A 27,329-nucleotide genomic window follows, 5' to 3' on the forward strand; every position below is an offset into this window, starting at 1 on the left:
CAGGATCGTCGTGTACCTTTAACACTTCAGCCAACATCAGGTAACAAAGGTGATGTTAAAAGCCTTTCTAAAATCTCAGAAAAACAAAACATTTCAACTCTCAGCATGAACCTATGATCTAAAAATATCTTGTCATACAGTGGTATGAGTTATCAACACTGGGTACACAATATCTCAACCAACAACATATATTCCAAGAACAATTTGGTTGCCATTCAATTTCCCAAAAGTCATTTGCATATGACAGTAAACCATTCAAAATGTCTTTAAACGTTCTGAAACAAATATAGTAACATCTAAAAGCATGTTATTTCAACAAAAATTGAACTAAAAACAAATACTGGGTGTAAAATACTTGAATATTGAGTAATTGAGGATTTTACACCAATTAATTGTTGTGTACATTTCGGAAGAAAAAAAATGGGCTTTTTACTTCTTACAAGTGCTATTATTTACATTTTTCTTCCACCTCATTTTATATCTATTTTGTCCTGTTAGCTGAAGGTTGGTGGCATGCTCAAGATTGTGGAAATCATATAAAATTAAGATTAATTAAATATAGTTCATATTATGGTAGCTAGGATAATCATTATTGCTAGCTTTTATTAAATGCACAAATCTCAAATCAACCATTTAAATAAAAAAGTGTTTGTTAAATTAATTGTAAATCCCAAGTACTGATCTTCCTATCAATATTGGAAAAGTGGTGTCTACCAATTATACTAAATTAAAAGTGGTACATACAAAATAAACTCAGTAACTAATACCTTGCTGCATAATTAATAAAAACAATCACAAATTGTATATCCGTATTTGTAAAGGAAAAAATGTAAATGTTCCAGAAAAACAATAACCAGAAATGTAGACAGGAGAGAATAGACAGCAAATTCTGTCACTCTTCATCACTGAATTCAACACACAGTTTTGTATTTTGTCTGGATATATTTCTGGCCTCAGCATCAAACATTTGAAACTTTGCTCAAAAAATATTTACTAACATATTTTTGTCCATAAAATGCAAGTACTCAAAAGACAATGAGATAAGCCATTTGGGTCTCAAGTTGAGTGTTTGGACAGCTAAAGACGTTTTTGATTTGATAACCAACTAGATTTAATTTACACGAAGCCCAAATGTAAAAATAAAATGCGGCACAGCATTAACAACAACTTAAAACTATTAATACCTAGCGTTACATATTAAACAAACAACCCCACACTACTGTCTGAGAGCTACATGGACAAATATAGGTTAACGTTAAGTTATATTTCTTACCTGCAGGAAGCATCTCTGGATCAGACCTTGAAGAGTGGAGCCAGTGTTGATTCAAGTTGAGTTGAGAGTTTGTCACGATGTAGTTGACGTTAAAGTTTGTTTGGCTTGAGCCTTCCTTTTAGCAGCTTAAGATTCACCGTTTTGCTCAACAGATGACCTAACTGAAATTTCTCCTACATTGACAACTAGTTCTCAGATTAACTCCAGCGAGATACAACAAAGAGAATATCGCGAGCTTCTCTGTTTGCGTTACTCATGTGAGGAGGAAACGTCAATGGCGAATAACGGATGTAACGTAACGCGATTACGCAACGTTACCAGCGAAATTATTCCTGACAGGTGTAAAATATACAAATAAATCATATGCGAGACATAGCGCTCGTTAAAACAGGCGGTTTAAAAAGAATTGAATATTTACTCGCTCATTATTTACGCTTTGCCTCTTTTCAATGAAATACTAGATGGAATTCAAGCAAAGCCTATGAATGCGCATGCGCGATGGAGATAAGAAATAACGTTAACGTTACGTTGGTTAAATAAATTCATGCCGCTCATTTGCGTATCGGCATAGCTGATAACGATGACCAGAGGTAGGATGGTAAAATCGTTTACAGTCTTTAAGTAAAATGCTCACCTGAAATCACTTAATCAGAGCATAATGTGAAACTTTATGTACCTGAATCTAACTGCAGTTTATTTACACAAGCACTTCAGTCAGTAACTCGCTTGTTTCCCATCATAATAAAACCTTGCTTTTGAAAATGTTTCTTACAAAGCAAAAAGAAAAAAATATTAAAATAGGGTGAAATAGTAGGCGATTGTACTTGTAAAGTGTACAAAAAAATCTGCAATTTACTTAATAGGGTCAGAATTTGGCATCAACACCATGAAAGCACGGATCCACCCTTCCTTGTATCAATGGTTCAGGCTGGTGGTGGTGATTTAATGGTGTGGGGGATATTTTCTTGGCACATTTTGGGCCCATTAGTACCAATTGAGCCTCGTATCAATGCCACAGCCTACCTGAGTATTGTTGCTGACCTTGTCCATCCCTTTATGACCACAGTGTACCCATCTTCTGATGGCTACTTCCAGCAGGATAACGCACTTGTCATAAAGCACGAATCATCTCAGACTGGTTTCTTGAACATGACAATGAGTTCACTGTACTCAAATGGCCTCCACAGTCACCATATCTCAATCCAATAGAGCACATTTGGGATGTGGAGGAACCGGCGATTCACATCATGGATGAGCAGCCGACAAATCTGCAGCAACTGCGTAATGCTATCATGTCAATATGGAAAATTTCCTTGTTGAACCTATGCCACGAAGGATTTAGGGAGTTCTGGTGGCAAAAGGGGGACCAACCCAGTACTGGTAAGGTGTACCTAATAATGTAGCCGATGAGTGTATATAATATTAATAAAATCTTTAATTAATTTATTTGTTGAAACATAAAGTGGAGTACATAAATAGGGGACTAATATATAAATTGGCTACTATTATTCTGATACTTCGTTTCTTTTTATTGTTAATTATATGTGCAGATGAATAATACTAACGGGAAAAATGCATAATGTAAAATTGTGCAAATGATGATGTATTGGACTGACATTTTAAGCCATTTGAATCGTTTTTTTTAACAGAATGCTAAATGCTAACCACTTTAGTTAAGTAGTTTTTCCTCTAATGGCACGAAATGACAAACTAACAGATTTTCGTCAACCCAGCCTTATTTGGAAGCAATGGGCTTTTTCTTATGTGGATTTGACATAAGAGGTAAAAAATGGACTGAACGATTAAGTACTTACTCAGAACTTACACAACAGAAGGCATTGTTTGCCAAGCCCTGTACAGACGCCTCAGTCAATTTGAAAACACAGATCAATATGTCAGAAATGTAATCATAAACAGGTCATATTCATTTATGCAGAGACAGAAAATGAGGTCAAATATTTGATTATGTCATTCCAAACATATGGAGATATACATTTGCTCATATATTTTACCGTTCTGTTTGTTTATCCCACACAGTACTTTGTGTTAATTGCTGTTGTCAAAAGTACACAATGAATTCCTTGTTGTACTTTTAAATGAATCATCAGTGAAAGGTCTTAAGCAAACCATTTTAAAACTAAAGCCATTTTTGCAACTTGAAATGAAATATGTTGATTAAATTAAAACATATAGTATTACATAAGATATAAATATATAAACGAATATAACAAAAACCTATTTTACTGCTGTTTTTTGTCATATTATTAGTTTTTATTTATTTACTTTACTGCATTAGGTTTTAGTTAACCTTTTTTCCAGGTTTTTTTTTTTTAGGGGTTTTCGCCTTTATTAGATAGGACAGTAGAGAGTTTTGACAGGAAAGCATGGGGAGCAGAGAGAGTGGAAGGATTGCTTAGGACCACGAGGCGGGAATCGAACTTGGGTCGCCGTGAGCACAGGAGTGCATGTGTCGACGCACTAACCACTACACCACTGGCGCCGACTCCAGGTTTTGATTAAATGATTCACACCAAAGAAAAATTAATTCTTGAACATTTCGCGAGCTTGTGTAAAATATTATGTTCAGTAATATTCAGTGTCACAAAGATGCTGTTGTGTTCTAATATAGAAAAATAAAAGGCCAATTTATCATGTATGGGTTTGAAAAAAAGAATAACATTTTATATATATTTTGGGATTTTTTATTTCAAATAATCAGTTATTTTACTATCATGAACTAAGAATGAATAGCAATTGTTAATTATAGTTCAACATTTACTAATGCATTATTAAAATTCAAAGTTGTGCTTATTAACATTAATTAATGCACTGTATGAGTTAACATGAACTAACAATTAATGACTTAATTTCATTAATGTTAACAAAGATGACTAAATACTTGTAGTTAATTTCTTGTTCAAAACAGTAACATTAACCAATAGAATCTTATTGTAAAATGTTGCCATAAAATATCATTTAGACTTTTTTTTTTTAAATGACAACTGCACAGTAAAAAAAATGCTGGGTACAACATCGATCGTATTGTACTCAGCATTTTTTTTTCTGTGCAGTTGAGCTGTGTTGGGACAACATGAAGGAATTAGCTTAACTTATTCGTTTTTTCAATTTAAGTGGTTTAAACAATAAAGAATTAAGTTTCCCCCCCCCCCCCAAAAAAAAAAACTTAAGAACACTGTTGTTTCAGCTCATTTTAAATAAGTACTTTGAGCAAACGTCATTTTTAACAAATGTCAGCTTTATATATTACAATTTTAATAGCAAAACCTAATTTGGTTTAATATATAGCACCACATTTTGACTTCATAACTCTTCTGAATGTAAAATATTGGTATTGATATATAAAAACGTATGAAAACATGTCACCTTTTTGTTAACTAAAAATATGCTCTAAACGACATTTAAATTTTAAATCTGTAGTTCAGAAAAAAAAATTTTTACTCTAACATCAAAAATCTAGAGAAATTTCTAGTCTGGTTTCAATGTTAGAGTAAAAGAATGTTTTAAAATTTGTATTAAATATGTATTATTCTATAATTCAAACTACAGCAGCATCTCACAATATATCAGGAATGTTCGCAAATCACAAATCGATTAAGTTAATTTTAATTGTTTTTACAAATTTAAGTGGATTGAACATAAAACAATTAAGTTGTTCCAAAAAGATCCCAAGAATTGTGTTGTTTCAGCTTATTTTAAAGTAGTTTGAACAAACAGCAAATGTCATTTTTACCAAACGTCAGCTTTATATATTACCATTGTAATAGCAAAACCTAATTTGGTTTAATATATAGCACCACATTTTGACTTCATAACTCTTCTGAAGGTAAAATATTGGTATTAAATAATAAAAATACTGAAAACACGTGACCTTTTTATCATTTACATAAAAATATGCTCTAAATGACTTTTATTTTATATTTGGAAGAAATTACATCTGTAGTTTACAGAAAAATATGTATATCCAGGGTTTCTACAGGTTTCATCAAGTCAAATTTAAGACTAAGATGTTTTTAAAACCATTTTAAGACCAATGAATGAAGTTTCAGACTTACACAAGGCTAATCTCTAAAGATTTTTTTTTAAAGGCCAAGTTAAAACCTTAAAAACATTCAAACAATTGTTATTGTGAGGAAGATATTTATAAGTAAAAAGAGTTAATAAATAAATGTTTCCTAAAACTTTTATTGAAATATATTGTTAGTGATTGGATGGGTGTTGGCGCGATTGGGTATAGCTTTAAGTATACATAGGAAAACTAAGACCTGTTTAAAATTATTTAAGACCTACAAGACCATATTTTGGTGGATTTAAGAGTTTAAGAGGCCAAATTGAAGACATTTTAAGATTTTTTTAAGATCCCGCAGATACCCTGATTTACATTTTATTCAAACACAATCTAGAAATTGAGACATTTCAAGTGTTCTAGCTTCCCTTTTGTGATAAAATGGGGGAAAGCTGTTTTAAAAATTGTATGAAATATGTATTGTTCTATTAATTCAAACTACAACAGCATCTCACAATATATCAGGAATACATTTATTTAACTGAATAATATGTACGCTTTAATAAATGCTGAGTTTCACACAATACCTTCAAGTTGTCCCAACACAAACCAATTAGTTAACTTAATTGTTTTCGCAAATTTAAGTGGATTGAACATAAAACAATTAAGTTGTCCCAAAAAGATCCCAAGAATTGTGTTGTTTCAGCTTATTTAAAATAAGTAGTTTGAACAAGCAGCAAAAATAATTTTTAATATAGTCATAATAGTTATTTCTAATTGTGTAGTATCAGTTGATTGAATTTCAACGTGATTGGCCAATTAATTAAAACTAATGAAATCAAACGATCAACAAATTGAACTCTCAAGTCAAGTGGTAGTCATTTTTCTCCAATAGCTGCACCGTATGCATTGGTTATGGCAGGGGGAGATGGAGGTGATGCTGGTTGTGGTGTGTCAGATCGGGGAGGGGGCTTTGGCAGGCTATAAATGGCTATAAATGCAGCCGCTTCGCTATGTGGAAGAACAGAAAAGAGCTCTGCTTTCAGAAGAAAACATAATTTCTGAACTCTCATTGTCAGAGTTTTTTAAATAGACATAATAGCATCCTCTAGACCTGTTAGTTCCATATGGAGATTTGGAAACTGTCAGCATTAATGCTCACTTTACTCGCTCTCGCCTACAGCGTTGAAGGATTTTCTTTCTCTCTAAACCGAGACAACTGGATTTCTGATAATTGGGAGGTGAGAATTTTTTTTGGATGGATTTTAGTTAAGCAGACATTTATTTTGTTAATACATGCTTTATAAATGCATAATCTGTAACTAAAATGATGTGATATTTATTGATTTATATGTAGTATTTATTTTAAAATGGAGAGACATTCTGTTTAATGGAGAGGTTATTTTTCAAACATGCGTTTTAATAGCTAATTTCTAACATCTAATTTATTTTGTCTTTGCCATGACTGTACATAATATTTTTCTAACTATTTTGCAAGATACTAGCATTCAGCTTAGTGACTTTTAAATACATCACTATGTTGATCAAGTTATTGGATAATCAAAAATATATATCTTAAGGGGGCTAATAATATTAAAATTGTCTTTTTTTTTAATGTAAAACCACTTCTAGCCAAACTAAAAGAAATAAGACTTTCCAGAAGATGAAAATATTATAGCAAATACTGTGAAAATTTTCTTTCAGTAAAACGTCACTTAGGAAATATTTGAGAAAGAATACAAATTTCACCAGAGGGCTGATAATTTTGACTTGCATAAATATATATATATTTTTTGTTAACACAGGATGAGCCGATGGAGGAGACATTAGCCAGTCAAGTGGCCAGTCTGTTGAAGAGATCCAAATCTCATCAGTTTTATGGGTTAATGGGGAAACGCTCTGGTAATACTGCACATTTTGTTGCCTCTGGAAAACATACTGCTCAAAATAAATAAATAACTATAAGGAACACTCAAACAACACAACGTAATTCCAAGTGTTCCCTTTATTATTTTGAGCAGTGCATATATAATTTTACTTGTGATATATAATGCAACATTTAATCCACATAACAAACTTTACCAACTAATATATATATATATATATATTTAAAAAATATATATATTAAAAAAAAAAAAAAATATATATATATATATATATATATATATATATATATATATATATATATATAAATATATATATATATATTAAAAAAAAAAAAAAAAATATATATATATATATATATATATATATATAAAAAATATATATATATATAAAAATATATATATATATAAAAAAAAATATATATATATATATATATATATATATAAATAAAAAAAATAAAAATATATATAAAAAAAAAATTTATTTTAAGCTGTATCCTGTGTACTTATTTCCCCAAGCAAGAAATGTATAGTATATTTTTTAACATGATTTAAAAATTACCTACTGAAATTTTTTGAAATGTGTTGCATTAAATGATTATAAATAAGTTTATCCATATTTTAATTTTTATTTTTTTAAGCATTTAATATGCCGGTTTTAAAAAACTAAATCAATTTGTACATGTAATGCACTTCAACATGTATATTTGTTGCATTAGAAGGCGTTTAATTTAGAATAATTTGTAATAACTCTAAAAATGACGGCATATTTAATAGCCTGTATTGCATTTAATTAGTTCTAATACATTTGTTTTTCTAAACTACATTGATCATTTGCAATTAAATTTCTTCTTTATCTCACTGTATATAAATAACCCACATTTCTATGATTTTTTTAGAAGTCCTTCAGCCTGTAAAAATGGAGCGAAGAAGTGAGTATATTCACTTCATTAATTCATCTGTAGATAACAAAATGACTCACTTTATTTTAAGCGTCTTTGTTCTATGTGCTTTAATCATCAAACCTTGTTGTGTGGATACATGTACTAATGTATACTCATTTAAAACACCTGCATGTAGTTTATAGCTGTGACAACTTGTACATTACAATGATCCATTGACCATAAACCTACCAAATACCTCTAGACCCGTCTCAGACCTATACACATCCTTTATGTAGTTTTGCAGAAAATGACAAAAAGAAGATATTTTGAAAAATGCTGGTTGCTGAGACCCATTGATTTCCATAATCATAGGTTTTCCTACTATGGAAGTCAATGGGTGCCAGCATTCTTCAAAAATAGATTCAGGTGTAGTCAACAGATGAAATATACTGGAAGATTTAAACTTTACATTGTTTTGTGATTGAAAAATAAAGAGTTAATGAATCAAATATAGATTTTTTTGGCTTGCTTTAAGTTAAAACATTGGTATTATGTCTAAAAATGTATATAAATATTTGAATTATTTTTGTTATTTTGACCATTTGTCAATGAAATAAATGTTCAATATGACACTATTTAAATTTGGAGATCTCATTATTGTGTAGAATTAAACCAAAATAATGTAACTGCTAAAATTGTAAATCCAGAAAAGCTGAGAATTTTCAAGTGGTCTTGGCTGTGATTTTTTTTTTTTTACAAGTGGCTTAAACAAGAAAAAAAGAGAAAGAGCAAAAAAAAACAGAAACAAATTGAGAAAGACTGAAAAGGAGACTTAAAAACAATGACGAAATACAGACTGAGTGCTCACAGTCTGACTGTTGAGAAGGGATGATACAGACAGAACTGGCAACTCAGAGAGCCGCTTGTGCTCACACTGTGTCCAGGCAGAGGTGGAGATGGAGGAACACTTCCTCACTCGCTGCACAAACTAGAGAAACATTCTACCTCAAACTCCAGAGCAATCACCCTCAATTCACCGAGTCAGACAATAAAACACAACTTCAATATTTACTAGAGAAAAAAAAACTGACTGTATCCTTCTAGCGGCACAATACATTAACGCCTGTCACAAAAAAAAAAAAAAAAGAGAGGAGACCAATAAAAACATCAGTGATGCGCTTGCAAACACAAACACTAGATTACTATAAATGAATCATTGTAAATATACCGTTAATTATCATAACCGTTTTATCCCAAAATGTTGATTGTAAATGTAGTTTATTCTGATTTATTATTATTATTTATTTGTATTTTTGTTAATCTTTTTTACTACTACTACTGTTTTGTGTCTAACATACATGTGTATAAAAAAAAAAAAAGACATTTTCTTAAATATACATGTTCTTAATGTAAACTTTATAAATGCTTTGGCAATACATTTGTCATGCCAATGAAGCAATTATTGAATTGAAAAAGAAACAAAGAGAGAGAAAAAAGAATAAGAGAGGAAAAAGAACGAGAGGAATAAAGAAACGAGAGAGAAAGACATTCAGTGAGAAGTGTTTTGTTACAAAGGTAAAACATTTAGATACATTAAGTGGTCGGTCGGTCAATGGATGGATAATCAAAAATTACTTCATATTATTCTCATCATTTAGTTTATTTCTTCTGTTGACTACACATGAATCTTCTGCGAAGAATGCTGGCACCCATTGACTTCCATAGTAGAAAAAACAAAAGATTATGGAAATCAACGGGTCTCAGCAACCAGCATTTTTCTAAATATCTTCTTTTTGTGTTCAACATAAGGAATAAAAAGGAAAAAAACTCCACCAAGGATCATTAAATAATGACGGAATTATCAGTTTTGGGTGAACTATCCCTTTAAGAAATTAATTTGTTTCTCTCAACACAGAACTCTAAGCATCTACACATGTAATTTAGCATTATCTCTATTATTTCCTCACAGGGCACAAGGGTGATATGTTTGTGGGGCTCATGGGAAAGAGATCTTTAGGAGGTATGACTTCACTTAAAATATTTGTAAAATTCTGGTAACTGATTTAACCAAAGAAAACCTTTACAATCCTTTTAAACACAGCCTGGGGGGGCTTAGTCTACGCTGCAATGCTATAAAATGAATGACATTAATCCACAGGTTCTGGCACAAGAGCGATCCCAGAGACGAGTACAGCAAAATCTGCAGATCTGAACAAACGGACAGGTACAACGCTGAAGTATCAGAAGTGTATTTATGCAAAGTGATGAAACGGACCTGAAATGATGTATTATTCTTCACACAGCAGATCTGCAGGAGGAATGGGACAGACTTCAGTACTGATGGCCTCACAGACGTCTTCACCGACAGTTATTCTTCACTCTTAGCATTATACTCCAGGAAAACTGGGAGTATACGCAAGTAAATGTCTTGCTCGGATATCAAATGTGGCGTAATAAAAGTATTTATGAAAAAAAATGACATTTCTCTTTAGCTCTGTTGTCATTTAAATCAAGACATTTTCATTAAAACACAAAGAAATACTGTCTATTGACGAACGTGTATTTTCTTTTTTATGTAAGGCCCCTTTTTTTCTACATTCTAATGACGATAAGCTTATTTCTTTGCTTTTAAAAAGAGAATCAAAATACATCTACATTTAAAAATAAGCAGGGGCAGAGAAAATACTTTGGCCAAAGACTTCAACAAAAATAAATAGCACTGTATAAAACAAAAGTGAGTTTCCGGAGTTTCAAAGGGCACATAAAGAGACACTAAGAGATGAAGCCATTGCAAAAGACATGATGGAGTCATAAAAAGGGATGAAAAAACAAAAAGTCAATTAGGTTCCTTTAGGAGGGGTCCATTTGAGAGAGCCGGGGTCGATGGTCTTGCTGTTTCCCCTTTTGGTCTCTTTGGCCTTCCAATCGTCAATCAGGTCCTGCGCCGTTTACAAACAAAACACAGTTACTCAATACATCTAAATGAACCGAACATGCACTGAAAAAATGACTTATGCTCCATGTTCAAACTACTCATTTAAAACAGGCAGAAAATACAATTCTCAAGTCTTTTTGGGACAACTTAATTGTTTCATGGTCAATCCACTTAAATGAGTAAACATAATCGATTTGTGTTGGGACAACATGAAAGAATTGTGTGGAACCCTGCATTTTTTTTATAGTGTGCAGAGTAAAAGTAATATATTAAACGTATACGATGAATCAAAGTTGTCCATTTTATGGTCTTATAATTGTATATATTTATATACAAATTACTACATTTTAATTTTAATACGAGTTTTAATTCAAGACTTTTGTCCAATTATCTGATTTCTTTGAGTGAAGGGTCTATTGATAGTTTTCATGTGACGTCACACCATTAGGACAATGCAAAGAATGTACTATGTCCCACTAAAGTCAGACCACCAAATTACGGGACGAGTGATTTCTTTTTTTTAAGCTATATATAAATCTTGTGCAATAAGATATAGTTTTACTAACAAACTCCTGGGGTTTGCTTCTACAGAATTTCCTCAGAAATAACAGCCAGAAAGGGAAATTTAAGAATTTGTGCTGAATGGAAACATAATTGTCCAATAACAACCTATGGTACCTATAATTGTCAGTACATTCGTATGCCATTTATACAGTTTCTATTCTAATTTGACAGGTTCTGTCTGCATTTATATTTGGTATTGGTTTGTTTTGTGTACATTAATATTTTCCCTACAAGCAAATATTAATGTATGCAAAACAAACCGATACCAAATATAAGAGCAGACACTTATGCGCTATAACCCCATCAATAATGACTAAATCGTTGAGTGGTATCTACAAGATTGATGTAAACGACAGCGAATTGGAGCTATGACAGGGACATGATGGTTTAAAATTAATAAAAACAGCTACGGGTGCATAAAATGGATCTCAAGTGCCCACAGTTTACATTCTAAATATTCACAGCTTGAAACAGATCCCAGTATAATTGGGATTATGGCCCATTGTTTTTTAGCCTGCCAGGTCACGTGACAAACTCCCAGGGACTTCCGGGAGAGTAAATTTTTACAGAAAGTTATAGTTTGTGTGTATTTTAAATTAAATTACTATATAGTGTAAGGTTAAACCGGGGGTGTCCAAACTCAGTCCTGGAGGGCCGGTGTCCTGCATATATTTTAGTTCCAACCCCAATTTACCAGCTAATTAAGCTCTTTCTAGGGCTGTTTCTCAATTCCAAGAACACAGAGAACGGACTTGCGTTCTTGTGAAGACCGGTCTTGCGAGGTCACATTGGAAGAACTAAGTCGGGAGACCGTGAGAACAGAGAACGCGTCCTGTGAGAAATGAGATTCTGCGTTCTTCCTGATGGTGACCTGACCTTCACGCATTTTTAATGGAAAATTTTTTAAACATTACAGCATTCATACACTGATTTACTGTTTTTTTTCCCCTTTTCAATATGAATTTTAAGACTTTACAAATATACATTGCACAATTTAAATAAAACAGATTTTAATACGAATTTCAGAATGTTTTGGACACCCCTGGGTTAAACCATTTTAAGTTTTATTTATATAGTAGGTGTTGGTACTGTATAAGCTTTATAAAAAATTATTTTAAAAATGCAACATACAGATGCTACAATCTATACTAAATCAAAAGTCAAACAATTCTAATCATGTGCATTAAAATAGAGAACCTACATTAATCATGTCACATCTCAGTAGTGCAAAATGCATTTATATTCATTTTTAAAGAAAGAAAGAAAGAAAGAAAGAAAAAGAAAGAAAGCTTCAGAGCAGAAAATTATAGCTGCTTTTTGCAGCAGAAAGTCAAATCAATTTATATTAAATGCTATATGGCACAAAGGTCATAAGCATCTAGTTTTATTGGTGAACTTGCAGTGTCAGGTGCTTTGACAGAATGATTGTGCTTTCATGAGTTTGAGAGATGTTTTCCTCTGAACACAAAAGTAATATCTTCCTGTAATTTCCTATCAAAATCACTCAAGTATTTCCATTTTGGAGGGAAAACTTGTTTTAAAAGCAAGCGAAACATTGCAAGTTGCAATAGTTCATAAAGCATGCACATGACACTTTAATTAATACTGCAAAGATAATTTTGCAGGAACAAAGTAATAACTGCTTTTACATACTTGTATATAGTTTATTCTATTTTTAAAGTACAAAACAAACAGCAGCCTTATAATATAATACAACACAAAGGCTGGAGATGCACCTTTAAAAAATTGAAAAACAAAAAGCTGATACCTGTCTTTTCAAAACTAGATGTTTTCCTTTCCAGTACTTGAGCATCTGAAGGGACTGCAGGGTACTGACGATATCCACAGGGTTCACTGCTGTCTCTTGACTGATCTCTGAAGAGAGGGAATAAAATAAAAGTGGAGTTAAAACCCACAGGGATGTCTGATTGAACATGCTTAAGTTCAATCTGTTTTAAGAAGAAATGCCTCTTACCCTTAATGGAGATCTCTTTGCCCTTAAAGTTGTACATGTAGCGCAGCAGGACTTCCTTCCAGTAGCTGCGATAACTGATGAGGCCCAGATCAGAGAGCGGGCGTTCAGGAGAGCCCACCTTCTCTTCAACCTTCGACAGCAGGTAACCTGGAACGCAATTGCAACACAACAGCATGGTATTTAAAGGGTCGTGTATAATTCTTATTTTCTAAATAAAAAAGTAATTAAAATAACTAAATTAAAGGGTCATGAAACCCTTGACTACATTTTCTGAGATTTCAACAGATTTGCGGTAGAACAGCAATTAAGACCATGTTAGGAAAACTGGCTAATTGTGTTTTTTTTCTGCTAATATCACTGGGTGATGATGCACAGTTTGACATCAGCATTTTATTATTATTTATGAGACAGAGTTTTGCATAGAGTTGATGCTTTCCATTTACAGACCAGTCAAGCAATAGACCATTTTGAGGGATGTAAACAATAACAATGGTCTTTCCTGTATTGCATTTTTAATTTCCATAGTTTACAAGAATCCAATAAGGTCCACATATTGATAAACAACAGCTGTTTTAATGTTAAGATATGATTAAACTGCCTCTTGTTACAGTTACAAAATAGTTTGACAACAAGTAACCAGTAAATGTTCATGGGCCAGTGCCATTGCCACACTAAAATGGTCTATAACAGGGATGTCCAAACTCGGTCCTGGTGGGCCGGTGTCCTACGGAGTTTAGCTCCAACTTGCTTCAACACACCTGCCAGGAAGTTTCTACTATATCTAATAAGAGCTTGGCTGTTTCTCAATTCCAAGAACGCAGAGAACGGACTCGCGTTCTAGGGGAGACCGGTCTTGCCAAGTTACCTCAGAAGAACAAACTCAGGAGACTGCGAGAACAGAGAACGCGTCCTGTGAGGAATGAGATGCTGCGTTCTTCCCTGGTTCTTCTTAATGGTCACATGACCTTCACACGTTTTAATAGAAAATTTAAACATTACAGCATTCATACAACGATTTATTGTTTTTCCCTTTTCTAAAAGATCTTCATGGTAATGTTTACTTTCACCGTCTCATTTAGGGAAACTCCTGAGATAAACAAGTTGTCTCTGAACAATAATAATGAATCTATATAAAATGCTGCGCTTCCCACCTCCTTTAATCAGCCGCAATGACTTCTGGGACTTCTAAAGCGAGCTTTCCACTCAAGTCTGCATCGATGCATTCTTGATATCAAGAACACATCAGGGAACTTTCATGCGTCCTCCATTCTTGCAGCCTTGAGTACTGGAACTGAACTTTGGCAGTTAATGATGACGTTACATGAGAACGCAAGATCGCTGAAGAACACATATTGAGAAACAGCCCTTGATTAGCTGATTCAGGTGGGTTTGATTCGGGTTGGAGCTAAACTATCCAGGAAACCGGCCCTCCAGGACTGAGTTTGGATACACCTTGCCTTTAAGAATGCACAGTTGTTAGAACCATCACAACATAAACAATTTTATAAAAGTAGTGAGTAAATTAATAGTAATTATTTATATCATCTATTCAGAATTGTGATCTCTATTAAAACTTCAAAAAAAAAACATCAAAATCAGGATTTGTAGTTTAACAAATGTTGTGTAGCTATAAACTCACAATGGCCCAATATTAGAAAAGTGGCTAGTCACACTTTAGACATTATGTACAGTACTTACAGGCCATATAGGCCTTAATTAAACTGAATCAAAAACACTTGCAGAGATGACAGACGCACACGCATCACAGGTACTCACTAAAGTCAATCAGCATCTTGCCGTAGCCCTGTCTCATGTACTGTGGCATCGTCAGGATACAAGACACATTGTAATTCAGGAACGAGTTCTTCTCCTGCACAAATGAAAACAGATGATTATGCTTACAAAGAGAATTTATGATCACGAGATATAAATATATATAAATATATAAATATATATAATGAATTGATATGGCCAGTCATTTCTTAAAGCGATAGTTCACGCATTTTCTTTTATTTACTGTTACCTTACTCACAGGTCAACCAAGACGGAGGTGACTTTATTTTTCTTTAGTAAAATATTAAAGATCTTTAGCTGAATCAGAGGATGATTCAAAAGTGACCAGACTACAATCAGACTACATTCGCATATGCGCCGAGAACTGTTTGACCAGGCTGTAGATTAAAGCTAATAATATAATAGTGTTCAATTTTTTACACGGAGCAATCGTTTTGCTTCACAAGACCTCAGTGTTTCATCAGAAGCCATGGCTTTTGATTTGGACTTGTTTGCATGCGTATATTTTAAATCTAAAAAAACTCACTGCCATTATATGAATCACCAAGGACCACGGATTTAGCTACAAATCTTCAATGTTCTACTGAAGAGAAAAGTCACCTACATATTGGATGACCTGTGGGTGAGTAAATTAACAGTAAATTTTAAGTGTAAAACTAGTGCACTGTTCGCTGCCAGCACATGAAGAGTACACCTCATCCACTGTCTTCAAATTAAAGTTTAATGTTCTCTGAATAGCATTACCATAGCCTGAGCCTAAACAAAAGATGACTAACAATCAGCCAAACATTGTTCTTAGTGTGACGACGACCTTAGATGCAAATTTTTTGAAGGTATGTAATGTTATAATAAATTTCAATTCAAGTAAGTTTCCATAGACTACACCACTGCATTACCTTTGAGAAATATCCCACAAGGTGACAGCCTGTGTTATCAGCTTCAGTCATGACATAAAACAGGAAAGGCTCCACATCATAATACAGTGTTTTATGGTCCAAAAACAGCTTGGCCAGCAAGCAGAGGTTCTGGCAGTAGATCTGTTGAGACACGGATGAAAGAAATCAGTTTCATATGTAGCAAGTAAAACTAGAATTTAATTTAGAAGTGAAAACTGCCACAAAAACAACAGATATATCCCAAACACAAGAGTAATCTAGAATTCATTACCCACCTTGTTCTTTTTTCCATCAACCTCAAACACAGAGATGGCACCTTTTCTATAGACTTCATCCCCTGGAGGGTGTTTCCACACACATTTGGCCTGTAGAGATGACATACAAATGAAAATGTCAAGCTTAACTTCACCTTCATAAACATGCCTCCAACACAAACATCTGACTAAAGTCAAGCCATAGCAGAGATTATATAGGGACGGTTTATTTCATACCATATGTCTGCGCAGGATGGTCTGGCTCTTCATGTATTTGAGGCAGAACTCACAGACATACAGTCGTCCCAGACGCGCATATTCCTCTGGGTATGGAGAGTGGTACCACGTCTCCAGCTCATAGCGGCCAAAAAAGATGGTTTTGATCATGTTACTGCCCTCTGTGATCTGACCCTGTAGACGTAGTTTCTCCTGCAAACAACAAGAACATTAGACATTAAATCTCTCTATGATTAAGACAGACAAATGGCAACTAATGTGAAAATTCATCCAAAAAATGTAAATTTGCTCGCCCTCAAATTGTCCCAAACAGTTTTGAGTTACTTTCTTCTGCTGGACAAAATATATTTTAAACAATGTCGGAAACAAGTAACTATTGACATGAAAACAACTCATATAAAAGTTAATGGCTACTGCTTACCAACATTATTCAAATGATCTTTGTGTTTAACAGAAACAAGACACTCAAAGCAGATTTAGATTGTGCACAGTGAGTGAGCGAGTTTAAATTTTGTTGTGAACTACACCTTTAAAAACAGCGGTGTAGTACAATACCAAACTCCAAGTATAATTATTGCTGCTACATCAAAATGTGTTCTAATCCACATATTATATAACCACATTGTATTATACTCGCATTAAAGTTTTTAACCAACATAATTCACTCAGGTCTGTTTTGACCAACAATTGGAATTACTTTTTTGGGATTAATAAAAATGCGTGTATATGGAGTGAAAACATGAAAAGCATTCTCATTAATGGGAGATTATTGATCAGACAATACCATGCATTACACAAATATAAATTATAAGGGTTAAATTAGTACAAATGTTTAATTATTATTATTTATGCTATATTTACAATTTGATGGCAAGCCAGTTAAATTGTAGGATTTGGGTTTTATGATCAGCTGGTCTGCAGGGCCAGAAAAGTCTGTGAAGAGTGTCGGTTCATACCAGATCCTCTGATGCACGAGCCTGAGCTTTTCTGAAGAGCTCCAGATCATAATCACTGGTGATGTTCTCCAGCAATGGTTCGCGAGTGGTTCCATGCGTTTGTCTGTGCTCCTGATACAAAATAAAAAGATGTGAATGAATTACAAAATTAAGCATTAACAATATTGCAGATTAAACGGGATAATTCACCCAAAACTGAACATTCTGTCATCATTCACTTGTCACAAACCTGTTTGAGTTTCTTTCTATTGTCGAACACAAAAGATATTTTGAAAAATGTTAAAAACCAGTAACAATTAACTTCCATAGTAGCAAAAACAAATACTAAAAACAAATTAAAAAGTCAATGGTTACAAGTTTTTAGCATTGAAGAAGAAGTATCTTCTTTTGTGTCATAATGATTTGAAAACACTCTAGGAAACAGTAGCTGCATTTCCATCCACCTATTTTTGTGCGCATTTTGGAATATGACATAAAAAAAAAACCTGGATGGCAAGGCCAAGATGCGCATACATTTTAAAATTGAGTAGCATAAACTTTTTACACAACTGAGTAGCATAAAATTTTTATCCAATAAGAAAAAGTGCATAAACTATGATGAAAATGCATTTACAGAATAAATTCCAGTATCAAAAAAGTCATGTGATTTTGCTTCAACAGATCATGTGATAACAAAAATGGCGGAAAGTCACATGTATAAATGGGGGGGGGGGGGGGGGGGGGGGACGATGCGGTCCGAACATTTTCAAATGTTATATACGAGAAAGAAGTGACGTCCATCCTTGATAGAAACATCAGTGGAATGCTCAAATCTAAGTGTGAGTGGAGATGATTCTAAAAGGATATGACAAACCGTGGTCTACATTGCGTAATAAATTAAAAAGCCTTAACCAAAACTACACGGCTGAAAAAAGAAAACTTGTTTCGTCTATGTGTTCTACCAATCAAGCAAGTTATTATATATGAAAAAAGGCCTTCTAACCCAGCAACTTCCATTTCTCTTGATATTTGGTACCAGTTTATAAGGAAGTGACTATTTTGTCTTGGATGGAAATGGTGCTATAATCGCAATTGTTTTATTAGGCATTCCAGTTTTGCGCATACATTTAATTCACACCTTTGGATGAAAACATGGCTAATGAGAAAATGTTTGTGTGAACCATCTCTTTATTAATAATGGCATTAATATATTAACAATAACTGTGCTTACACTCATGCAACCAATTTTGAGACATTCAGAGCAAATGTCTGAGCTGTTGTTGTGAAAATGTAGGGATTTTTTATTTATAACTGATATTTATTTATTTATTTTTTTTATAACAGCTGTGTTCATGCTGTGAAGTTTATCATGATGTGTAATGTATGAAATAAATCACACTTGCATGTATACACAGATGATTCAGACTCTGAAATCTATTTCAGGAATCACAAAAAAAAAAAAAACACACAATTACCATGTACTTTTCCTTTTGATCTTTACTCAGGCCAGAATCCCTCCTCTTCCTCATCTCAATGACTTTCTCTTTATATCTGACCTGTCTTGGAGTTGGAGCCTGTGGAAAACCAAGCCAAATGACTATTACATCACACTTTTTACTGTTTCATGCAGATAAAACTCTTTCTGGGTCAGCTACCACAAGATTTATAGCTAGCAAACAATCACAACTCATCCTACAAATTAAAGGCACCCGCTGATGACGTTAAGCGTTCACGCAAGCGTCTCGCTTTAGTACAAAAGCATGCATGCGCTTAAGAGACATTAACACACTTGTGCGATGTTTGTTTAGTGTTGAGAGAACATCTGTTTGGCGAGTACCTGATGTCGAGTGGCGTGCCTGTTCTCCTCGTTCTGCCCCTGACTGCGCTCTTCATCTTGTTTCTCACGCTCGATAGCTTTCACCTGATCGAGACCACGGACACACAAAAATAAACAATAGGCAAAGAGGTAAACAATTCAGAATGGCATAAAGCATACTTTCATTATAAATGCTTAATGAAATTTAGTGGGCAACCAAAATGGTTTTTTAAATGTTTTCAATTTCATACAAGTTTTTATAAAACATCCAAAATACAATTTGTGTCTTTTTTCACAATTGTTTCCGCAATTACAATAAATATTTTTTAAAGCCAGTTTCACCAAATGAGTCATAAATCTCCACTTCACTATCACTTTACAGTATTACTCATACATACGTTTTCTGAAATGTTTTACAGAGGGGTATGTTCATACATTATTTGCTTATTAAATATAAAAGTTTGTACAACAAAGACATTCGAAAAATAAATAAATAAATAAATTGAGTGTTTGAAGTATTTTCTAAATTAAAAAAGGATAAAAATTTATAACCAAAATCCCCTTAATTTTTTTTCACTCTAATGCCAACAAAAAGAAACAATGATTTTGCCCGACTCTAGTTTACAGTATTATTCATATATATGTTTTCTGAAAGGTTTTACAGAAGGGTATGTTCCTACATAATTTCAACAAAAATAAAATAAAATAAAACAAATAAACTCTTTGATAGTTATATATATTTACATTTACATTTAGCAGACGCTTTTATCCAAAGCGACTTACAAATCAGGATATATATACCCAACACATTATATATATATATATATATATATATATATATATATATATATATATATATATATATATATATATATATATATATATATATATATATACCCAAAATCACCTAAAAATTTTTGACTCTTATGCCAAAAAACCCCAAAATTTTGCCCCCAACTTCATCCAATGTTCAGATCTTTGTGCTAGAAATGTAAGCTAATTTGCACAAACTTCATCGAAATAATGCCTCATTATTTAATTACTAAATAATGAAAACTTGCAATACAAAAAGTTATTTATGAAAATGTATACTTATAAAAAAAATGTCATTTATAAACGGAGGAAAACTGGTGGTTTATTATTTCCTTTTTTACCCTGTTTACCTGCAGTGTCTTGTCTTAATAACAGCAAATGAAACACCACAAACTAACAAAAAATTATTTTGTCTCGTCTACGTCCAATATTCAGATCTTTGTGCTAGAAATGTATGCAAATTTCATCGAAAAAATTCTGTCATTATCAAATAATGAAAACTTTCAAATCTTTACAAAAATTACACTCCACAAAAAGCGTAATCAATACACTGAAGATTGCACACACGCACACACACGCGCACACACACATACACACGCACCTGCCGGTACTTGATTGTATTGTTGTTGTTTTTTGTATTTTTGTTATTTTTTCATTTACTTTGTATTTGCATTATCTCAAATTGTGTATCTTTTGTATTTTCTAATAAAAAATAAATAAATAAAAAAAATACACTGAAGAATGTTGGTGATGATTATGAATTCCATTTTTACCCCATTTACCTGCAGTGTCTTATTCTAATAACAAAAAATAATAAAACACAAACACGAAAAGCACATTTTGGCCTTAACGTACCTTGCATTCATCTGCAGAGAGGTTATGATAGAGAGGGCATCCTGAAATGGCGAAATGTCGCTCATGTTTACCTGTTAAATGTCCTGTACAAAAGAAAAAACAGAAACGGAAACCATAAATGATGCAGTAACATTTAAATGTTTATTTTTCCCAATTAAGCCCTTGTAAACAATTAGCACTGAAAATGATTATTAATCCGATGCAACAGGAAATTAATCTGAAGAGCAATTACCCAGAGAATTGCACCCAGGTGTGGGGCACTTCATATTGAAGTTGTAGCTCTCATGAAAGCGGCGTCGTTTTGGCCGATGAGAGGGATCGCTGCCAGAGTCTTTCTGGTCTTTAGTCACGCTCTCGTCGTGGGATGCGTTGGGGCTGGATATGTCGATGTCGGATTCAGACGACGGGGCGTTTCCTGTGGGTGTCCTGGGAGGAGACTCATCTCTCTCTGCTGCTTGCTTTACGTCCGGAGGAGCATCTGGGTGAAGAACAAATTCATTATTTATGAACAGAATAAATGCGGGGAAAAAATCATAAGGACAATTATTGTAGTTACCATATTTATATAATGTGAAAAATATACATGCTTTGGAAAAAAAAGTGTTCTCCCTAAAGATTTACATTTATTTTAATTATTAATTTCTTTACATTTATTCATTTACTTCGTTTTTCTTTATTTACATTTATATCAAATGTGAGTTTGTTTGCTGCAGTGTCCCCCTAGAAGAATTGAGTCTCAGTCTAATTCACACTGTTTGCACCTTGTAATTCCATACATTTATTCCGTACATTTATTTACTTTTTTCTTTATTTACATTTGTAATAACTTAATGGTGCATTTTTCTTCCAGATTGCTTTTTCATTTAAAAGAAATTTGAAAAGCTTCTTGCAAGATATATGCTGTTTTCCTGCCTAATCTATATTACACATTTATTTGTATTGTTATAGAATTCTACTTTCCTGCTAAAATCTATTTTTTAAACAAAACCAAAACTGCAATTTATATGGTCAGGGTTCAACACTAAGGACTTTTTGTACTTTAAATTGCCCTGCCAAAATTTTCCACTGTCCCCACCAAAAAAATAAATAAATATAAAAAAATAGCTATTTTTTAGCCACATATTTTAAATAATGTGTCAAAAATAATGTCTGTGAATCTAAAATTTATATATTTAAAAAATGTTAATAAATGTATAAAGGGGAAAATTCAAAGTGTTATGCAAATAAAGAGCAGTATGGAAAATGTGCTGGTATTTTATTGCAGTTCTAACTTATTTAACAAAAGGTAAAGTAATGAAAAGTGACAAAAAGTAATATGGTGTTTACGACATCAGAGAGAAGTTACATTTAAAGGCTTAAAAGCACAACATGTTTATTGATTCTAAGAGTGTCTTTGCATGCCATTGACAAATAGTCACAGGCAAATTAAACTTTAGTGACAAGGAAGCAGTATATAACAGATCAGACCAGTATATAACAATCCTGACCTCTGAGCCTTGATGGTGATGGGTTTTTTTTTATGAATAACATAGCCACATTTACTTTTATTCTGACCATAATCCATTATTTAATTATTTTTTACATGAAATTAAAAAAGCTTTCTGCAATTTCTAAACTGTTTATATTTAATTTGACCATTTTATCGTTTCTTTATTTTTGCTAAATGTTTTGAATACATTCACATTTTAATAGCCTGTTGCAGGTTGCTTGTTTTCCAATTTTAAAAGCAAAACTAAAAAGATTCTATTTTATATACATTTATTTTTCTTGTTATGGTAAAATATATAGCATACGTTTATTTTTAAGCTTACAACTGGGTGCTTGGAATTTTCAATTGTGTTGTGAAGTGCAAATATTTGCATGTCGCACTGATGTTAATTACGTGCACTATTTAGAGGGGTTCCTTAGTGAAGTCTTACAGTATATAAATAAAATAAACAATATACTTCTTCTATGATTGGACTGCCAAGAAACACATGCCTTTATCAACAGCAAAGCTAATCCTACTTTATTCAATAGTTGATGAATCTATTCTTGTCTTTTCTGGGTCATAAAAAAATCTATTCTTGTCTTTTCTGGGTCACGGTGCTATGCATGCTGATTAAAAGTTCAAATTTATCTTTACCAAACATTTCAAATGGCACATCTCTACATTGACATGAGTAATATAGCCTGGTCTTTTTCGTATCACATGGTTTTGATTGACATAACCTGTGGGCTCTACTTATGTGATGTTGCTGTGGTTAACTAAACTTTACAAGCTGACTAAAGGAAGCTGATTTTTTTTTAATATGATGATTGTATGAAGCCAATAATGAGCTGTACGCTTTTACCTTGAGAGCTCTGGCTCAGGCGCAGTGATGCCCGTGTCATGCGGGTGTTATTGCGCTGGTTGGCTTCACCGTGAGAGCTGTCTGTCTTCTCATGATCTCCGGAGTCATCAGAATCTGCAGTCCCGTCTGAACTACTGCCTGCAGTTCTCTAAACACAGAATGGACATCAGCAGTGTTATATCATCGTGTACATGTACAGATCATGAATGAAACAACACTTCAAAATGCAATGCAGTCGAACTGGGGAAAAGATTATAAATAATATTGAGTGATTTCATTAAGAATTGCAAAAAAATTGCATTACAATTGTTCTAAAATGATAATTAAATGTAAAAATGATACATTATTTCATTAAATTTGCACGTATTTGCACATTTCTAGCACAGAAAACTGACCAGTGGGTCAAGTCAGGTTCAAAAATTAACATTAGCTTTTTCCACAATATGATTTCGTAAAAACTGTGAACAGCAAGTGGAAAAAAATTATGATAGTGTTTCTCAACCATGTTCCCAGAGGACCACCAACACTGCATGTTTTGGGTGTCTCCTTTGTCTGTCACACCCATTACAGGTCTCTCAGACTCTGCTAATGAGCTGATGATCTGAATTGAGTGTTTGATAAGGAGACACGGAAAATGTGCAGTGCTGGTGGTCCTCCAGGAACATGGTTGAGAAACACTGATTTATGGGATTATGGTAAAGTTACCAATTACAGAAAAATTACACACAGCATACATTTAGTCCTTATTTGGGTTCAAAAACAACTCGAAATATAGCCTACAGTCAGTGCAAACCTCTCGCATGGATCTTTAATCTTCGCCAGCACATGTAACCTCGTTAGAAAGTAGTTCCGTCATTCAGAGTTCATAATAGACTAAAGGTGAGGATTATAGATAAACATGGCAGTTTGTTCAAGTTTTAGGTTGCTGAAGCGTCATTTGCTGCTGTTTTTAACCGCTTCTCTCACGTGTGTCTCTTTCTGAAAGGATCGGTTATCAGAGCGATTCAATGATCACGCGCACGTTATTAATATGAGCTCAAAATGTTTGTTATTTCAAATATAGATGCACACGAGCTCTCTGGAGAAAGTGAAACCACTCGCACTTTTAGACGGGCTCATAAAACAACAACAGGACACAGCAGATTTTGTTATTCTTGGCTTTGTGGCTGTACATCAAGACGATGACAAGGTTTGTTTGAGCTCAGGTCGACCATAGCTTGTTATTATATGTAAATATTATTACGGTGTAATGTCTTAGCTTTGTTTTCATTCTCCTGTTTCTGCGAGTGACGCATCTCTGTAAGGCAATAGCATTCAGCAGCACATCTAGCTCCGCCTTATGGTTCCCTTTGCAAAGGGTGACTAAAAAGTGGTACGGTATGGTTCGCTTTTAGGTACCCTTTGACAGTTGAAACGGCCCTAAAAGTGTATCGAACCGAACCCCTCAGTGGAAACGGGCTATTAGAGCAATGACAATATGCATGTGGATTTAAATTTTGCATCACATAGTATTACAGTCTTTATGAAATTAATATTATGTTATCACAAATTGCTAAATACATTATCTTTTGTTGACTAAAGGCTTTGAAATGGGGATATTTAAACGTGAGGTTTGGGTATGACAGCATGGCGCAAAACTCTCCACCAAAGAGAGCCTGAGAGACAGGCTGCAAACTCTGTTTGGATAATCTTTGTGCAGTGATGATGTTTATATTTATAAAAGGTTTGTTAAGTTAGCATTAATTTGCATGAATTTAATGTCTTAAAATTCTAAATTGTCATGCTGTAATAAAATAAACATGATATAAAATTTAAATGATTGTAAAGTTATATCATTTCAAACTTTCATCAAGTTATAAAATATAACATTAACAAAGTTTAACACAATAATAGTATATTGTGACATTGGTTTTTAATAAGACTTAAAGCAGTGTCCATTTTTGCCCATGAATTGAAATTATTTGCCTATTTTAATCATGTATGAAACACCGTTAATACCTATCATCTTCCGTACACATGCGTAGATGGTACTTTTTTTCATCTTTTCTCAAAATCTACTGGTCCAAAGCACATCAATCAAAATTTGGATTGTGCAATAGGTATTCATCCAAAGAATAACATAAACTTGCTTATTTAGCTTTCAATGACCGAGAAAAGGTTGTTTGAGTGCGCTGAATAGCAAAAAGTATACAGAACATGCTTAGTCTACGTTTTAGCAGAATATTTTGGCTATTTTAAATCCTTGACTTTTCCAAACAACGGTATACCTTGAAAACAGTTATCGTCCAATGCCTAGTTGTACTTTGATAGTTATAGAATTGAGGTGAAGTTGTTTTTATATTCGCACATTGAGACTTTCTCAATAATACCATTTCAGAAAATAATTATTTGCAAAGTCTAAATGGCGAAATTATTTAAGCAGCAAATGAATAAAGTATAATATTGTTCACAATCAAATAAATAGTGCTTATTAAATGTTATTTTCAAGTCATATTTACATGTGATTTCAGATCCTATATTCAAATTAGCATAGTAAATAATATAGGGAATGTTAACTGAAGGAATGTGCGAATATAAAACCAACAATACCTCAATGTTATTGATCGCTAATATGGTTTCCCTGTTTATAATTAGCGAAGAACACTTACCTGAAACTTTATTATTAATGTTTGAATGTGCGAATATTAAAATGAACGTTACCTCAGTGTTTACGGGTTTATGTAAGATCAGCTGAAATGGAGATTTATGGCCCTGTGCAGGAGAAACAAAAACATTATCAGAATAAAATATATATTGCAACTGAACGTACAAACACACATTTTGATAAAAAAAAAAGCTGTTAAAATAACACATTAAAAGCATAGTATGGGTGTTTTCTTAACATTAGCATAAAAATAAAACAGTATCGTATTATGAATCGTACTGAAAAGCCAAAGAAATCTGAGTAGACAGATTGTGAAAAAAAAAACTTCTCCTGTCTTAATCAAATAATAACATTAGACTAAATCTCAAGTGTGTTTTCAACATTAACGTTACCACATAAAGACAAAATGCTAACTTGCTTCACTTTAACCTGAAAAACACACCGTTTTCGACGTCTCTTTCATTGTTTTTCGATTCTCATGCGTTAAAATTTTAACTCATAATACAACTGACAAAAAAATGAAATATTTTTAATAGAAAACAAGCAGCATTTGACTAAAAATGTAAACAAACATTGAGCTAGCCGTTAGCGCGCGCTCAGCCGACTGGGCTACTGACCCAGTTCTCGCATTTTCTCTCACCTTCCGCCGCGGCATGTTACCTCCGATAAATCCAATCGCTGCTTTCTTCGCACGTTTGTCAAACTGGCTGGTTTGTTTTTAGTTATAAAATATAATCCAGCAGCAGTGTGAACACAAATTTGTGTGTTTCTGTTCTCGCCAATTGTTCACTATCTATCTCGCGACTCGCGCCACACCGAACCGCGGCGGAAGTGACGCAATGACGGAAAACATGGCGGCGCTGAAGCGTGTGAGGGACGTCGTCCATTTAGACCAGTAGGACTCAGCAAACATCCATGGTCTGTGATACATGGATATATGTGTACGTCCCCATTTAATTTTATTGTTCAAAATTAATTTTAAATACGTAGAAAGCATATGCAATGCAATTAAATGTCATATAGCTCCAATGTTCAGAACCCTTTATGCAATAACCGTTATCAAAATAAATAAAACAAATGTATTTAGTTAACTGACTATAGTATAATTATAATGGTTTTTGTAGCAACCTAAATTGTGGTTATAGAAATGGTTATCTCGTCTAAAAGCTTGGTTACTACCACTACACCTTTACTTCAAGTCTAAAAACATGGTT

The 27,329-nt window shown here is 33.2% G+C and overlaps 2 protein-coding genes across 2 annotated transcripts; one reads left to right on the forward strand and one right to left on the reverse strand.

Moving 5' to 3' along the window:
• The first annotated feature begins 6,325 nt into the window (after positions 1-6,325).
• Positions 6,326-10,422, forward strand: si:ch211-131k2.2 (protachykinin-1). The gene is made up of 6 exons (XM_056469745.1): positions 6,326-6,538; positions 7,103-7,199; positions 8,080-8,112; positions 10,034-10,084; positions 10,223-10,288; positions 10,368-10,422. Exons 1-6 carry the CDS (start codon positions 6,425-6,427, stop codon positions 10,403-10,405), a joined length of 399 nt encoding a protein of 132 aa, XP_056325720.1. The 5' UTR covers positions 6,326-6,424; the 3' UTR covers positions 10,406-10,422.
• kat7b (K(lysine) acetyltransferase 7b) lies at positions 10,298-26,930 on the reverse strand. The gene is made up of 15 exons (XM_056469744.1): positions 26,756-26,930; positions 26,172-26,222; positions 23,472-23,619; positions 21,371-21,616; positions 21,139-21,221; positions 19,492-19,575; positions 19,130-19,228; positions 17,676-17,786; positions 16,720-16,911; positions 16,504-16,593; positions 16,229-16,369; positions 15,315-15,408; positions 13,539-13,685; positions 13,332-13,438; positions 10,298-11,003 (listed from the first exon to the last, which is right to left on the reverse strand). The coding sequence occupies exons 1-15, from the start codon at positions 26,768-26,770 to the stop codon at positions 10,905-10,907; spliced, it is 1,707 nt and encodes a 568-aa protein (XP_056325719.1). The 5' UTR covers positions 26,771-26,930; the 3' UTR covers positions 10,298-10,904.
• Positions 26,931-27,329: the final 399 nt, after the last annotated feature.

The sequence above is a fragment of the Danio aesculapii genome, chromosome 12 (genome assembly GCF_903798145.1).
Source record: "Danio aesculapii chromosome 12, fDanAes4.1, whole genome shotgun sequence".
Classification (NCBI taxonomy): domain Eukaryota; kingdom Metazoa; phylum Chordata; class Actinopteri; order Cypriniformes; family Danionidae; genus Danio; species Danio aesculapii.

Bases quoted from the DNA above. Each gene is read 5' to 3' on its own strand.
- si:ch211-131k2.2 (XM_056469745.1), top strand. From the start codon at position 6,425: ATGGAGATTTGGAAACTGTCAGCATTAATGCTCACTTTACTCGCTCTC. The intron at 7,200-8,079 runs GTAATACTGCAC...TGATTTTTTTAG, and splicing joins GTTAATGGGGAAACGCTCTG to AAGTCCTTCAGCCTGTAAAA. The intron at 10,289-10,367 runs GTACAACGCTGA...TTCTTCACACAG, and splicing joins AGATCTGAACAAACGGACAG to CAGATCTGCAGGAGGAATGG.
- kat7b (XM_056469744.1), bottom strand. The intron at 19,576-21,138 runs GTACGTTAAGGC...GGTCTCGATCAG, and splicing joins TCTCTGCAGATGAATGCAAG to GTGAAAGCTATCGAGCGTGA. The intron at 16,370-16,503 runs GTGGGTAATGAA...GTGTCTCAACAG, and splicing joins TTGATGGAAAAAAGAACAAG to ATCTACTGCCAGAACCTCTG.